The following is a 17,911-nucleotide window of genomic DNA, read 5'->3' as shown; positions in this document are numbered from 1 at the left end:
ACTAAAACACGTTACACACCAAACATGTTATTGTAGACTGCTGCAAATAACCGCTTTTTGTCGATATGGTTTTTTTATTAATAGTGTATCAAATAGGCCTCCATCCAGCACAGCATCACCGGTGTCAAATGTACAATGACATTCAAATGAACTCTCAGTGTCAACATTTTTGTTTCCAATGTTTTCCTCCACATTATGTACATTTAAAAACACACCAAAAAAACACTAGGCCTATATGATAAAATATAGAGCAAATCGTTCGCAATAAATTCATGTTAGAAGCAGGGAAACGAAATCTAATCAGACATGCATAAAGTCAGACCCATTTTCAGATACATTTTATTTACGACACCTTAGACAAACCGATGATGCCGATGTTTGATATTTGGAAACATGTGGCTATATGATATCAAATCGCGCCGTCGTGGAATCCATAGCCTAGTGTGAAGCTTCTGACTTTAACTGTAACGGTGTGGTACATCCTAGCGGTCGCTCAACGCAATGGGCTGAACCTAGCCCAAGGTTTAACTCTCTCACACACAGCGCAGTCCCCACACACGGAGCTAAAGGCGAGGGCAGCAACGGCCACATCAAACCTCCCGAGTTGTGCTCCTGTTACGAACCATCAAGTGAAGTCGAAAACGACTTTCATGTCCGACATATTAGAACGTAGATCGATCAGAAAAAAAAATCTAAAGCTCTTTGGAAAGGACCGGGGTCTTCGGCGAGCAACTGGCGGAAGAGAGAGGGGACTTTGGAGAGCAGCTCGAGACAAACGCGCAGCCGGGAGCAAAGCACCACGAGGGGAAGAGCACACCTAGCCACCCAGCGCTAGTTGGGGTGTATTTTCTTTTTTTATAAACGCTCATTAGACAAACGATTAGGTGCGTATAGAGGCAAAGAACTATTTCATACTTCATAACTCCGACAAGGCGCGCCGATTCTGAGAAGACGCACAACAAACTTTGAGTGGCAATTCGAACGAGTATGTTCCTTGCTTATCCACTGGCAATCAAACCGAACTTTTACGATTCCCCTTTACAACGGAATTGCATCATCAAGGCGCTCGGGGAACTCACAACCATCCTCAAAAACTTTATCCGTCCCATCCGCTTCTAGCGGGTGTAGGCGACTGATGTCCATCGGCAAGGAGTTTTTTGTTGTTGTTTGAACGAAGATGCTGTCAATTATATGAAGATTAAAAAAAGACTGAACCACTTCAGGGACATTAAAAACACTTTCAGATGCACACAGCCACATTCAGGGGGAGTACTCAGTCGTGGGACAAAAGTTATCTAGCCTAAATAAGATGGAGGAAAAGATGGACGGAAAGTATGAGCATTGAGGCAAGCTCTTAGAATTCCGTCATCTAAATCATCACAAGTTCATAACTCAAGTGGAACATACTACTTAAAAGCATGGCTGAAGTATGGGATACACGCAAGAAAAGAATTGCATCGATGAATCTCCAGCAGTGGTGAATGTAAGCTCCGTAGAAAAGGAGAAAAGCTGACCTTCCGCGACGTAGACCCCCCTGAATGCTGGGCGTAACAAGCGAGATTTTGTGTGTTGTTGGAGGAGGTGGATAGCTAGAGACGAGAGACAGATAGTCTGAGAGTGAAGCAGCTAATTGCTTAGTCTGTCCCTCATTACCATATCCAGTGTGTGTCCGCTGGACTTCAGCCAATCCCCCTCACACAGTACCATTAATCGCAATGCATTATTCACTATCATAATTATATACCGACATGCGCAATCCACGCAACAGCAACACCAGCTAATTCCCGTAATTTTTTGCAACCAGACTATTTGTGAACATTTTTTTTTCATTCGGTCGCTGCTGATGTATCTGCAAAAAGCAGAAACATCTCGCAGCGTATCAGCAGCATGTCCCGTCGCAAGCAAGCGAAGCCACAGCATCTCAAGTCGGACGAGGATCCCACAATAGCCGGGGTGGTGTCCGAAAATGGTAAGTCATGCTTCTATGCGCGGATGGGACAATCTTTTTATACGCATGTCCAAGTCTAACAAATGTATTGTTTTCTCCGAATACAAGCAGGCATCTGTTCATGCTATTGACCGGGACATAATTTGTGTTGAAAAGGCTGTTTTTTTTAACTTTATCATTTCGGTCATTTGACTTTAAAATATAATGTGTACGTACAACTATATGTCGTGGTCCCTGCGAAACTTTGCTTATGCGTATAGCTCTCCTTATCGCTTCCACCGGTTTCATCATGTTGTGAAACCCAACGCAACCTCCAAAAGGGTTGGGAACTCTTTATTTACTTAATCCAAGAACCAGCCTACCTGTTTAACTACAAGATAAGTCATTTGGTGACATTCCAATCTTTATTCAGAGCACGTTAAGCTACTATCAAAAACACTTTTGAAGGCACTTTTAATAGCCTACCGTTGTTGGTTGTGATTTTAGCTAACAAAGCAACATAACACAAGCAAATGCAATGGCCTCAAATTGGCATTTAACAGTGTTAATTCGATAACACCCACAACACAATTTTATACGTGTCTTAGTTTTTACATGCAAATACATTTCCTACTAAGTTATACGAGTGCAAGTGAGCTATCAGTTTCAGAGTATGGTTCATAAGACACTGATAGTTTTCGTATCAAGAAACTATACAGTTTGAATCTATTTTAATATGCGTTCAAGTATTATATTGATCAAAAATGTGTTTTCTTCAAATGCAACCTCATCAGTTTGTGTGGATCTATGTCTCGCGCTCTCTCTCCTCTCTGAGACACACACACACACACACACACACACACACACACACACACACACACACACACACACACACACACACACACACACACACACACACACACACACACAGAGCGAGAGACACACACACACACACACACACGATGTAAACATTTAAAATAGCAAGCAATGTAATTATGTTGAACATACCACGCTGCACATCATATTTATGCCTTCAGAATTTGAGAAAGTATTTACATCAATACATTGTATCACATTTTCTTCCTAAAAGAGGACAATACATAGTCGTTTTGATGTATTTATGTCGGCATACTGTAGGTTATTTTCCAGTGTCGATGCCTATCCTGGCATTCAACGGAGCGGGTTGCATATTCTGCGATAGTTTAAGTGTATAGCATGTTTTGTCATGGAAATGTTTTTGTTTACTCCCTCACATAAATGTATCACACTTGGTTTGTTTCCTATAGCTCCCGATGTCTACACAGTTGACAGGGTTAGCCGTGTGAAAGGGGTCACTCTTTTCTAGTAATCTGTGCTGCATGCGCTTGAAGAGTGTAAAAGCGTTTAATTAGAAAACTAAAGTGAAATCTTCACCCAAAGCACACACAACGAAAATGCATGTCAGTTTGTTTTTTATAGCCTATCCGGACATTTTTTTAAATAAAAATTGTTCCTCCATATATTAATGTTGAACAAACCTTTATCGAATACAAATCTTCGACAGCGTTTTACGCTCCCGTGATTTGTCTATAATGTAGTCTAATGCACATGTAAATTCATAAATGTGTAATTGTCTATGATTCATTATTCAGTAAAGATTCATTCAATATTTTACTTACATTGTTTGTTTTGTTATTTATTTTACGTTTCAGGAATCGTGATCTAGCTACATAATTATTTGTAAAACAATTTATCTGCAGCGTTCAAAAGTTCCTATATAACTTAAAAAATAATAGAAATATATTTAAGTTTAATGCAATAGGTCTTATTCATTTGATAATTTATAATACCTCTTTGTTTCTCTTCTTGTGCTGAAATAGTTTGTCCACTAGTGCCCATGGGTGAGTCCAACATTTCTAACGCAATCCAAAGGAATTTTCTAGTCATTTTAACAGCATTCTGAAATTACCAACATATTATTTTCCCTCTTTCTATTAGATCGAGGAAGAGTGTAATGTGTTAGTCAGCATTTCTTATTGACTATCCATACAGCTTACGTGGTATTCTCGACAAATAACTGTCATTATCTTGAGCCATCGCTGACCAGCACATACAGCATCCATTGTACTGATCCTGTAAAATAGAAAAAGTGTGATGTCATCCCTAGGGACAAATAACAGTCCTCTTTCCATATGAACATTTTAGGGTGATCGAGTCACAATGCTGAGCATGGGTTGTGATTCATTTATTTATGCATTGTCTTATCATACCATGCCATGTGTTACACATGAATAGGGCAGTCAGTGTCTCAAAAATGTAATGTAGCTAGCTAAGCTGATTGGACAATACATCACACTTGCCTCACTTGTTGGTTTATTATAGCAATGAATTGCAAGAGTTAAGCCAGCATTAAAGTATAATCTGTATATCAGGTTAGTAATACATTCTCTTGTGTTTGTCAAGAACCAGGGACAGTAAAATGGCATCTATTGATTACAGGCATATATGCTGAAAACAGCATGGTTCTGATTGTCATATGCCATCCATTGTGTTTTAGAGGGTAATAATAACCTTATAAAGGAAAACATTCATTTAAACATGATCCTCGTTAACTATAAGGGAGGCTTACTATAAGGGAGGCTTACGCGAGTAGGAGGAGGAAGGAAATCAGTCTTTCCAATAAATTCAATAAGAAGAGAAAAGAAGTACTCGATGTGACACATACTCAAGAGACTACTGTCATAGGCCTGTTCAAGAAAAAGTCACATATCCTTCTCTCATATCAAACAGCTGTGTCAATGAGAATGCTCTCTTCAGTGATGTTGGCTTGGATATTTTCCTCTTAGGGCAAATAGATTTGAGTGGAACGCCTCTCCCCTTCTGTCGTGTGAGTCTTTACTTTTGAAAAGAGATGAAGATGAACATAGTCTGTGGATCACGCTGCTACCAGCTCTCAGAGTCTCACGTCAGAATTAGACATTCGTCCATGTCTCTCGAACGGCAAATTTCAATACCGACTTGTATCATGGGTGACCTGGCTGCAGACACCGCTACACTCACTCATAGACACATGTGTGCAGAGATGTACACACACAGACCATGCGCCATACGTGATTGCTGTGTGAGAACTACCGACGCCATACTGCTTAACATTTTAGGTTGAAGTCGATTGCTATGGATGATCCTTTCTATTGTTGGAAGAATGCACTGACTTGTTTGTTGTCAGGACAGACTGTGCTTCACTGAGAGAAGCCTTCTCAAGCTTTGGACAAAAGACAGTGATAGACCATTCGATAAGATACCCTACAATGCAGCATTTCCGCCGACACGACCTAAAGTAACCATGCCACTTTATGACGTAACTGTGATCAGTTTACGTGTTGCCGTTGTACAGCTACTGACAACACTATTGATTACCGTGCCTGAAGTTGAAATGGGGTATTTTTGGACAAAGGAATTCAGAGGGTCCAATCCTCTTTCAGTACACTGTTAGGACTTAACGTCCATTCTGTTAGTCGCTGACTTGGCTGATTGTATGTAACCTCTCAGTCACAACACAGCAAGGGACCATAGGCTTACAGCAAAGAGATGCTATACCTATGGAATAAAAAAAACACCCATAGTAGATGTTTTTCTAAAGGTTATTGGATGAATCTAGTTATCTATTTTTACGGGTTCCTGGTTCTGTAATTCAGATATCATGCTGTTGCTCTCGCCTGCGTTAACACCTCCTGCCTGTGTCCAATTGGGATTTATCAGTTATTTAAATCACGCCTCGATTTGACCTTTTTTTGTGCTTAGGGCTTTTGTGGCGAGTTTACATGGTTTTCCAATGTAGCACTTTAGGGCCCTATTGTGTGGTGGCCCTGAAAAGGTAGGATCGCATGCAGTGCCAACAAGCCTCTGTCTGGCCTGGCCAGACCCCCCCCCCCCTCCCAGGCCTCCCAGCCACTTGCCCTGAAGTTGGCTGGTTAGAAGTGCTTTGATAGAGCTGGCTGACTTAACCTTTGCCTACCTCGCCCTGCCAGGGGGCTGCGGCTCGATGTCAAGCTCATAATACAATTAGAACATCTGTCCCATTGACCTTGGCAGCGCGTTTTACCCCTGTCCTAGACAGTGACAGGCTTTCATCTCAATGCTGCTACCTCTGCATCTAGTCCCTTTAGAGCTCTTTCCCCAGGGGTGAGGGAGCATACACACACACACACACACACACACAATTTTCAACTGAAAATAGAACTATTTAAAGTGAATCCTCTCCAACCATTCATAATGTCAAACCTCTTTAAGTGACAGCGTTAGGGTGTCTGCTAACACTTAAACATTTGCAAATGAACGAGCGAACCGAGAGAGGGAAAACATATTGAAAGGGATAAAGGAAAGATGATATATAGTGAGGGAACGTCCTGAAAGCAGTGACAACATGGGCTGTATCCGCACTTCCCCTTCAGCGAGGCTTTGTTTGGCTTTTGTTTTAATCCTCTCTCACCATTTCGGTAGAAGCTTCTGGACCACCCACACTGCCATGCCAAATATGTTTCCAGGAAGATGGAACCCCAATATGACTGTCTTTTAATTACAACCCCTAGCACTTAAAAACACACAATAAATATAATTCCCCTTGATGAAGAGGAACTCGGCAACATCATGTGACAAACAATCATCCGGAGAGAGCGCCGTCATTGAATAATGTATTGCATGCGCTTACACAAACAAATCGTTAATGTTTGGGCTAGGGCCACATCTGCATGCAATGACAAAGGCCCCTCTGTTAGAGAGGATAGGATATTACTGTACCACTCTGCGTGAGGGCCAGGCCTGTGAAATAGAGAGCTCTGCTTGGTGGGGGACTGCTCTGCAGGTGCGGATGGGGATGTGTGTGACGGTGCTGGTAGGAAGATCCGAGAGAGGAGCTGTTTGAGACGTGGCATACATACATCACCACCGACTCTGTCTTGGAAGGAGGCAGCAGGGATAGTCACAGCTGTGTGTGTTATGGAGGGGTGGCATTTTGGTAATGTCCTCTGCTCCCTAGCCACCTTGATGGGACAGTTGTAGTACAAAATAAATAGGGTAGACGGAATGTAAAAGTAACAGGGAAATGGGGGGGGGGGGAGATAGTGAGAAAAATAATGCAATGGAAAAAAGTAAATCGTACAGGAATTCCAACATTCTTAAACCCAGCAGGCATCCTTATTTGCCCTCCTCCTCACCCCCCTCTCTCACAGCTTGGGCTGGATCTATAGCGATTCATCTCTCTTTTAAAGATCCTAAGCTCTCCTAAATGCTTGAGAAAAAAATGCTTTTTAAAGGGGAAGAGGAGTTGGCGAGTCCGGGGATGTGAGATTATAAGGCTAAACTCAGACCTAAGTGGAAGTGCTCGGTAGAGGGTCCAGGCGATGCTATCATGTCATCAAGCATGTGATATCATAAGAAACAGTGTTTGTTTAGCTAAAGGAGAAGCATTTAAATTAGATAATGTAATTTCCTGAGTAAAAAGCTTTTGTGACTTGTATAATAAACAAAAATATTTTCAAACCTTTTAGGTGCTTTTTATTTATTTTGCATGATTGTTGAGTTTATATGAATTGCAAGTGTGTGTGTGTGCGTGCGCGTGCAGGTGTTTGCATGTATGACTGGGGTGAAGGGGTGGCGTGTGTGTTTGCCCTGCTGTTAGTGAATCTGGAAATTGTTAAAGGCACAAGTGCAGTCAAAAACATGATTTTATATTTATTTCCACACTGAGGTTGGAATAATACTGTGACATTTTGAAAATTATGATAATGCCATTTTAGTGTAAGAGCTGTTTTGAAAAGACCACCTGAAATTTCAGGCTGTTTTGGTGGGATGGAGATTTGGAGATTAAGACCAATAAGAAAGAGAGTTCCTAACCTCTCTGCCAATAACAGTTAGTTTTCAGTTGTTTTCCCCTCCCCATTCAGACCGTCCTAGAACAATTCTTGCTTGGAAAATTGCTCTTTGCTAAGAATCTATTTGAGTGTCTTTTTGACCATTTTAATTGAAAACAATCACAGTAAGGTACTTCATTGTTACCCAGAAATGATTTGATATTAATATAAAAAACGGCTGCATTGGACCTTTAAGAACGGAGAGTTTGTCATTTGCTCAATAATTTGCTAAATGCATTGCTCAGTGGCTTTCACAGAATCAGTAGAGAGCATGAATACCTCGTTTGATATTAGCGATCAGATTAGCCGTTTCAATTAGCATGCCGAAGATTGCCGAGCAAGATAGTGGATACAATGATTCAAAGTCTTACAATCCCCCTATTGATTGTGTTGCGCTTCATATTTGCATTTGAGTAAAGGAAGACTCTTAAAGAAATGAAAACCGCATTGGATTTTGTAATACCTTCCTTTCTCATGCTATAAGAAAATCAATACACCCCCCCCCCCCCCCACACACACACACACACACACTAAACAAGATCTAGCCTCAGCCTCATAGAGCCTAAAGAACAACCTACGTCTTATGTGTATTATACTTCCGCTTGAAAATTACAGTTTATTTGTATCTCTAAAAATCTGTTTCATTTACCACATATGTTTTATTTGCAAAGATTTGCACCAGAATGAGAAAATCAACCCCAAAATCAAATGCTTATCTTCCCAGAAAGAAGTCTCTAGTTCTCTCAATAAGACAGCGATACCCTTCACAAATTTAGTCATGAAATGATATTCCTATGTAACTAACTGTACATTCCAGATTGTAGGCCTACTAACCAAAACAAATATATATATTGAAAATTGGCATTATACTACTGCTTTTAGTTTAGCAATAGGGATATGGATGATGCACATATGACTTCAATCAGTTCACAAAGTCAATTAAATAAATAAATGAATGTGGTGTTGTGTTGTGTTTCTATGACACATCTATGTAGACCAACACATTGTGGCAAAGTAAGGGATTGTTGAAAAGTAGTGATACCTCAATTTCTGATTCCTGTTCATATAATTGTTCTGAACAGAAGGACATGGCCAAAATAGGCGCTACAACTTAATGCCGTTGGAATGCAATGAAATGTACCAGTGTGTGATATCCACATCCTAAAATAATTTCCCTTCAAATTCAATGACTTACAGTAATCTCACTATAAGGAGAATTCTCAATAGATTCATTTTAGATTCATTCAATAGATTCATCTTGAACATGCAAAAATAAAAAATAAAAAAAGAATTCTTAGATATAGATAACAGATATTAAAATACTCAAATCACTATTCATCAACATTTATGTTGTGTGTTTGGGCATAGGCCAACAAAGGCACTCACTTACGAAGCAAATTGTATGAATGAAATGAGAGACTGACATTAACTGCTATAATAAATGCTAATAACTAAATCGGTTTATAACAATGCCTACTCATTGAGAACATTGACCTTTCACCCTAAATTATGGAAATGAGCCCCTGTGTTCGTTGATCGGCTAAGGGGATTTCGGCCTTCAATCACGTGGCATTGCTCTTTTCATAGTTTTGTATTGGTGTCGTGTGAAGTTATTTCACAAAATGTATACGTAGGTACATTTGTACAAATGGAAGCTGTGTATCCTATACCACAAAAAATATATATATGTACAGCACTAAATACACAATTTATGAAAAATACTGTATGAACTAGGGGCAATTCTTTCATGCCTGGCTTCCACTGCACGTCAATGTTTGTTGTCATATCGTTAACTGAATTTTGTATATCTTCATTTATGCCATTGTGTCACACCATACAGGAAGAAATCAAATAATGCCTGCCACTGGCGTCACTCTGCCCCCAGCGTGTTCCTTGGGACGAGCTAATAGCCTTTCCAAAAGCCTTTCTGTTGATTATTAATTAAGTTAAAGACACCGGACCCTGATGGTGTAGCGTAGTCATCCCATTGGCCAGAAATTACAGGAAGAGTGCTGAATTATTTCACTCATGACTCATTAAACTGACACGTAGGCGTCACGAAGGCCCGTGACACAGGTCGGCGATGTCGTGCCCTTCGAAATGAACTGAAGCACAGAGCAACATAGGTTCTCTCAATGTTTTCTGCGTGTTGAACGAACCACTGTAGTCTGTGAAATGTAAAACGTTTGGATTGATTTGGAGAGAAAAGAGGGATCATTTATGGAAAGGGGAAGGTACGTAGTTTATGTTCATGTTGTTGGTGTGTGTGTTCCAGGAACACCTGTATAGTACAGCCTCATCCACAGCCTATTTTGGCCATGGCCACAACATTTGTCTAAATAGTAAAGAGGATGACCCTTTTTTTTAATATTGGGGATGGAAGACGGTCATATGTATGTTCTGACATTTGGAAAATACTTTTGAACAAAAAAATGCCACCCGAACCAGACCCCATACTTGTCCAAATGTAACACTTAACTGCAAGCATCAACACCGCATGTGTCCTAGTATGTTCCTCCCATTAGTTGACTTGTGGCTGAGTGGATCCCTGGAGAAGTGCCATGGTTGGTTTTGCTTTGATTTTCATTTCACCTGTGTTTGTTCCTTTGCCCTCACAAGCAAACACGCTCACACATAAGCACCTACAATAACCTATTATCTCTCTCTCACACACACACACACACACACACACACACACACACACACACACACACACACACACACACACACACACACACACACACACACACACACACACACACACACACACACACACACACACACACATATATATACATATTAAATTACATATTATACTGATTGGAAATAAATAGTCTTGAAATGCATTTTCAGGTTGAAAGAAACCACTGAACCATAGTAACCTAAAAGGTGGTCCATGTCTTTACATTTGACCATTTTATGTTTTCAAAGGTTTCACTCACATCCACACCCACTAATTCTCTCCTTGTGATTATTTTTTTTTACACACATGTTAAGCACTTCAAAACAAGCAAATTATGTTTCTGAGTAGAAGGAGCTAGAAAACCTCTGCACATTTCCTTGCTGTTCTAATTAGGTGTCTATGGGTGTCAAGTCATAGTGGCTGGGGTCTCTGAAGTAAAGCAGTCATGCAGTTTTCCATGTAGGAGAGTAGCAAGCTCCCACTATGGGAATAATTAAGACACTGCCCCCCGCCCACCCCACACACACACACACACACACACACACACACACACACACACACACACACACACACACACACACACACACACACACACACACACACACACACACACACACACACACACACACGCGTCCACTTGAACATGAGATAAAATAAACAGATAAGGAGGCATGCATTCATGGTTTGATCAGGTGTGAATTAGGACCATGATCGGGTGAACATATTTACTTTCTTGGCACTTGACGGCAGTATGTGGAAGAGGAAGTGGCTTCTTACAACTGTGATTAAACATGTGTAACTAATCAGAGACTGCTGCCATGGCACTAGCATGTCATTTGTTGAGTCTCATTTCAAAAAGGGAGAGAGAGGAAGAAAGATGTACAAACCTAACTGAGTAACAAAAGCGGCATGTTACTCATTTAAAAAGAGAATGTTTCTCATTTCAAAAGATGTCATAAGGGCACAATTTTCGGTAATTAAAATATTTTGGGCTCACATCCTCCTTTACATTATGGGTAACATTTCCCAGTACATTTTGTGAGAAATAAACAACAACAATTCTCAAACATTTTAATTTGAAACATATCCTATAAATATCTCTCAAAGTAGAATACACTAGGCTTCCATATTGCATTGCAGCTAGTCACAAGCAGTTGCTGAAGGTTGCATTTATTTATTCACTTTAGATGCAGGGCTTATGCATTACCTTAGTAATGCTAAATGAAGAGGCTCAGGCATTTGACATTCAGGTGGAAATGACGAGGCTTGATAGCATAGGAGAATCCTAATGGGCCCATCAAAGACCTGATTTGTACCCAACAGACGAGGCAGCTGTGAATTGTATGAAATATTGGAAATCAATAGCTTCCATGGAATTTCATTAAACGGCAGTATCCACAATTGATAGGCCCTCATAATTTGATGGATTGCACAAAGAAAATTATTAGCTGGGCTCTATTGAGAGGGCTCGAATGTGCAAAACTGGGTCTTGAGAATTGTTGAACTAGGGCAATTTGTTCAGAGTAAAAGAAAAGAAAATAATATTGATTTTGGTCACGTTAAAGAAATTAAAAAAAATGTATTAAAAGGTAAAATCTTTGCAGAACTGCTCTACAGAATATGTGTTGAAATTCTATTGATTATTTATTCATTAATTCTCCTTTTTTGTCTCCCTCCCATCACTCTGACTTTCTCCCTCCCCCTTCCATCCCCTTCTATCCTCAGCCACAGGAGAAGTGCTGGATGACTCAGACAGTGGGAATGAGAGCCGTAGTGGGAGTGAGGAGACCCACGTGTGTGAGAAGTGTTGCGCCGAGTTCTTCAAGTGGTCCGATTTCTGCGAACACTTGACGAGCTGCATCAAGAACCCCCTGGTGCTCATAGTAAATGAAAACGAAACCGAACCCTCCCGGGAGTATCCTGCAGAGCCATCGCCCTCGCCAAGCTGCCATAGTGACCAGGCAGACAGTGAGGACGCTGGAGAGGGCAGCAGCCACAGCCCCGGTGAGGACGATGAGGGCGGAGAGATAGCCCTGGAGGGGGGCAGTGCCCTGGACAAGGAGGACGAGCCCATGGAGCTGTCTCCTGAGAAACCGGTGGACCTCGAAGTGAGTGACGCCTCCCCAGAGCCAGATGGTGCTCTACCTCAGCTTAGCGATCCTGCCCCATCCTCTGTGAAGAGCTACAGCATGCCGAGCACCAACGTCACTCTGGAGACACTACACAGCACCAGCGTGGCAGTGGCTCAGTTCTCCCAGAGTGTTTGTGCCGCGGTGGCCGGCAGTGGGGTCTCCCCCTTGGCCATCCCCATGATCCTGGACCAGCTGATGGCGCTGCAGCAGCAACAGATCCACCAACTCCAACTGATCGAACAGATCCGCAGTCAGGTGGCATTGATGCAAAGGCAGCCCTCTGTCGCCCAGCTGGCCCAGAACCACCACCACCACAACACAGTTGCTGGCTCCCAGGGGCTGTCATCTTCCAACCAACTCCAACAGTTACACAACTTCATCACTCCCCCTGTCCACCAGCTGCCCATCAGGTTGCCCTCACCGCTAAACAGCCTGGGCTCCTCCTCCCTCACCTCTGCTATAGATGGGCCCCTCTTCTCCCATACCCAGCAAAGTTGTAATCAGAAGTCAAATTTTTCGATGCCCAACACCACTTCAGCAAACTCCTCTTTCCCACCATCCAGTGGTAATGTGCTGTCATCTCTACTGCCTTCCTGCATGACTTCAATCACACACAGCAGCAGCGGAGCTGGATCCGCTGCTGGAGGAGGCATGAGCAGCAGCATTACAGCTCTGCCAAGGAATTCCAGCAGCCCCCCTTCACTAGGCCACAACAGCCTCCTGAGCACCAGTCCCTCCAATCTACCACTGATACCTCACAGTTCATCTAGTAGTGTCATCTTCCCAAACCCGCTAGCCAGTATAGCTGCCACTGCCAATGCACTTGATCCACTCTCCGCTCTGATGAGGCACCGCAAGGGAAAGCCCCCCAACGTGTCTGTCTTCGACACCAAGCCCAGCTCCGAGGACCCCTTCTTCAAGCATAAGTGTAGGTTCTGTGCCAAGGTGTTTGGCAGTGACAGTGCCCTGCAGATCCACCTGCGCTCTCACACCGGCGAACGGCCCTTCAAGTGCAACATATGCGGAAACCGGTTCTCCACCAAGGGCAATCTGAAGGTCCACTTCCAGAGGCACAAGGAGAAGTACCCGCATGTCCAGATGAACCCTTATCCCGTGCCAGAATACCTGGATAACGTGCCGACCAGCTCAGGCATTCCGTATGGTATGTCCTTCCCCCCAGAGAAGCCGGTGACCACCTGGCTGGACAGCAAACCTGTTCTCCCCACAGTCCCCACCTCAGCCGGGCTCCAGTTCCCCCCAACTCTCCCCAGTATGATGGGAGGCTACGGGGATTCCCCGAGCCTCACTCCCCTTAGCAGATCACCCCAGAGGCCCTCCCCTCCCTCCAGCGAATGTGCCTCTCTGTCACCTAACCTCTTCACAGAAGCAGGCATGATCACCACCTCACAGTCTCCGCAGCCCAACTTAGGGGGCGACATACCTCCCATTCTGAAACCAGAGGGCATCCACCTACCCCCAAACCTCCCCACTTCCAGGCCTGGTGAGAACAAGACCACCACCGTTACTCAAGTGGTCCTCGCCACCACGGTCACCGCAACCACATCCACTAGCAGCTGTACTGAACCCATCATTGCCCCCTCTGTCTCCCATCCAATCCTCCCCATGATCTCTGATCAGTTCAAGGCCAAGTTTCCGTTCGGCGGCCTTCTGGACTCTATGCAAACGTCCGAGACCTCAAAGCTGCAGCAGCTGGTGGAGAACATCGACAAGAAGATGACAGACCCCAACCAGTGTGTCATCTGTCACCGTGTGCTCAGCTGCCAGAGCGCCCTTAAGATGCACTACCGCATTCACACGGGAGAAAGGCCTTTCAAATGTAAGGTCTGCGGCCGAGCATTCACCACCAAGGGCAATCTGAAAACGCACTTTGGGGTCCATCGTTCCAAGCCCCCTCTTCGGGTCCAACACTCCTGCCCCATCTGCCAGAAGAAATTCACGAACGCTGTGGTCCTGCAGCAGCACATCCGCATGCACATGGGGGGCCAGATCCCCAACACCCCTCTGCCTGAGTCTCTCCAGGAGATGGACACAGACCTCTCCTTTGATGACAAGAGCTTAGATGCCATGAGCAACTATGATGACGAGCTACTGGATGAGATGGAGGCAGCTATGGAGGACGAAGCAGAGCTGAAAGAAGGAGAAGAGATGATGGACCCATCCAAACCTCTCCATCCATATTCAGGAATGTCCCCTGGTCGCTCCCCACCTACCTCTGTCATCTCCAGCATCGCTGCTCTGGAGAACCAGATGAAGATGATCGACTCCTCTGTCAATATGAGCCGCTCGTTTGGGCTGAAGCCCATGCAGAACTGTGGCCAGTTTGGAGGTGAGAACGACTTCTTCAACAATGACTCGCTGTATGCCTCGGGGGACCTGGAAGGCCAGAGTGTGGGAAGCCCAGCACTATCTGAGTCCTCAGGGTCCATGCAGCCCATCTCCCCTGCTCACAGTCACCCTGAGAGTCATCGATCCAAGTCCCCAGCCACACTCAACCATAACAGAAGCACTGCAGCAGATGAGGGGCAGGAGAACAACGGGATGGCTACAGTGAAATCTGAGAAGTCAGATACCCCATCCCCGGCACCTGTGTCTGAAGGTAATGGGGCATTGGACCTGACTGCTAGCATAACCCAGCCTAGCAGGCACTTCATCAAGGAGGAGAACCACTTCAACATGATGTTCCTGAGCAGAGATAGAGGTATATTCAATGATCCTGACTTTGATATAGTTCATTTATTGTTAATTCATTTGTTTCCTCTGAAAATTTGATTAATACAAATCGCAATTTAATTGAATGCTACCCGAAATGTCTGAAAACATGGTGTTCCACATGTGTCATTTGAATAACATATGTCTCCGTTCTCCCAACTAAACATATCCTCTTTTTGTTTTCTCTCTCTAGGTCTGAGCAACTCTAGCTTGCTAAACACAGCATCCAACATGATCAAAATGGAGATGAATGGGCACAGGCACAGCAAGCACATGTCACTGAATGACGGTCCTTACATGCCCGTGGGCATCCAGGTGCCCGCTTCTGCACCCCAGACCAACATGAGCCCCAGTATCACCCCCATGCTGGCACCGCCAACTCCCCGTCGCACCCCCAAGCAGCACAACTGCCACAACTGTGGGAAGAACTTCTCCTCAGCTAGTGCCCTGCAGATCCATGAGCGCACACACACAGGAGAAAAACCATTTGGCTGCTCGATCTGTGGAAGAGCCTTCACCACTAAAGGCAACCTGAAGGTATGAGAGAGAGTATAATAATAATATATATTTAAAGTATAAGAAGAAGGGTACATTTGTCTGCCTCAAAAAGAAAGTTATATAAAGAATATGAAAAAAGACCAGAGGCTCTTGAATAATAATGTCTGTTCCTTGTGTTTCCTGTTGACTGAATGCAGGTGCACATGGGCACCCACATGTGGAACAATGCACCAGCCCGTCGTGGACGCCGTCTCTCCGTGGAGAACCCCATGGCCTTGCTGGGCGGGGACGCCATGAAGTTTAGCGAGATGTTTCAGAAGGACCTGGCGGCGAGGGCCATGAACGTAGACCCTGGCTTCTGGAACCAGTATGCTGCCGCCATCACCAACGGCCTGGCCATGAAGAACAACGAGATCTCCGTCATCCAGAATGGAGGCATCCCCCAGTTGCCCATCAGCCTGGGTGGAGGAGGTATGACCTCGCTAGGGGCCATGTCAGGAGGTATGGACCGTATGGACCGGGTGAATGCCAGTAGCAGCCCTCCCATGACTGGGCTGGATAAGACAGTTCTGGAGGTTGGGGCTAGACGCCCCTTCGCTCGATTTATGGAGGAAAATAAAGAGATTGGGATCAATTAAGGACTTTATTATTATTAAGAAAAGGAAAGAAACTGCTAATCCAGTTTGAACTCTTATGTACTATATTATGTACAGATTACGTTTTTATTTGGTTTGGTTTTTGAAATATAATATTTAGTATTGGTTAGAGGTCTTTGCCTTTCGCCCATTCACCCCTCATTGATATTTCGCTCGTACGAAGAATACTTTGTCTCTTGTTTGAGAATATGTCGTCTTGCAAGATTTGCATGGTACTTATTGGTTTCTATCAGTATGTTTGACTGCTTTTAAGGATTATTTTTGAAAAGTAATATCTTGACTCAATTGTGATGGGCAAGGACTAAAATGAAGCTGAGCGAGCTCTTATACGTGCATAGACTGACTAGCTGCTGTTTGGCTGATGTTTATGTTTGCTCACAAAGAGCAAGGGACTGAAGTAAATTGGAATTATGGTGTTACTGCGCTCGCCTACAATTTTTTTTCTCATGAAGTAGAAAACTTGAAAAAATGTTTCAACTATTTTAATCTTTACATTTAGTCTCCCAGCATTGTCTTATAATATTGTCCTGTGTCTTTAGTATTTATGATATTGACAACAAAAAAAAAGCGGGTATAAGAAAATATATTTAATGACCCCAGCATTTTATTGATCCTTTTTTTCTAAACTGCAAACTTCATTTATAAATATCTCTTTCAATAAAGACAACATGTCATTTCAGTTGTACGACAGAGACACATTGTGAAGGTTTTATTTGGATATCCAGCCAAGACTATGTGCAACATGTTTGGATGCACAGTGAAGAAGCGGAGATATCTGAAGCTGCTATTATCACAAACCTGCTTTTAACCTTTTGAAAGAAATACATGTGTATAGAAATACAGACAACTCTATAACAGGTATGCATATTTTGTACCACATGAAAATAGACATCCTTTGAGAGTATTTGTCATGTTTGTGAATGCACTTTTTAAACGAGACGTTTTTGTCTGTGACTTATCGTTCGTCTTTGACTGAGTTGTCGATCACAAATGGTTTTCATTGTTTTCAGCGTACCACTCCTACTATTTGCAGAGTTTGGCCCTCTGGTACGGCCTCTGATGCTACTCATCTGAGTACAACCTCATCCACTCAATCAAATTCTTCTCCAATAAAAAAATAAATAGAGAACAGGTCACGTGTTTGACTGGTCTCCTTCTCTACATGTGCTGTTGTTATTATTTATTTATTTTCAGGCTGGATTCCTGGTTTCTTTCAAAAGGGGTTAGAAGGTTGTGATGAGATTAGATAACGTTTTTTTTTTTTAAACAAGTGTCAAATAGTCTAGCATTTTTTTATATACCTCTTTCTCATTCTACTGTATATTTACTTAGAAAGACATATTTGAAATAACATTTCTAATAAGCAATTAGTAATGTACTAATCGTACTAATCGCAG

At 43.1% G+C, this 17,911-nt stretch overlaps 1 protein-coding gene across 1 annotated transcript; it reads left to right on the top strand.

Annotated features, from left to right (window-relative positions):
• The first annotated feature begins 574 nt into the window (after positions 1 to 574).
• LOC109902917 (sal-like protein 3) lies at positions 575 to 17,645 on the top strand. The gene is made up of 4 exons (XM_020499608.2): positions 575 to 1,969; positions 12,224 to 15,349; positions 15,554 to 15,897; positions 16,056 to 17,645. Exons 1-4 carry the CDS (start codon positions 1,888 to 1,890, stop codon positions 16,494 to 16,496), a joined length of 3,993 nt encoding a protein of 1,330 aa, XP_020355197.2. The 5' UTR covers positions 575 to 1,887; the 3' UTR covers positions 16,497 to 17,645.
• Positions 17,646 to 17,911: the final 266 nt, after the last annotated feature.

The sequence above is a fragment of the Oncorhynchus kisutch genome, linkage group LG13 (genome assembly GCF_002021735.2).
Source record: "Oncorhynchus kisutch isolate 150728-3 linkage group LG13, Okis_V2, whole genome shotgun sequence".
Lineage (NCBI taxonomy): Eukaryota > Metazoa > Chordata > Actinopteri > Salmoniformes > Salmonidae > Oncorhynchus > Oncorhynchus kisutch.
This window is presented reverse-complemented; position numbering and strand designations above follow the sequence as displayed.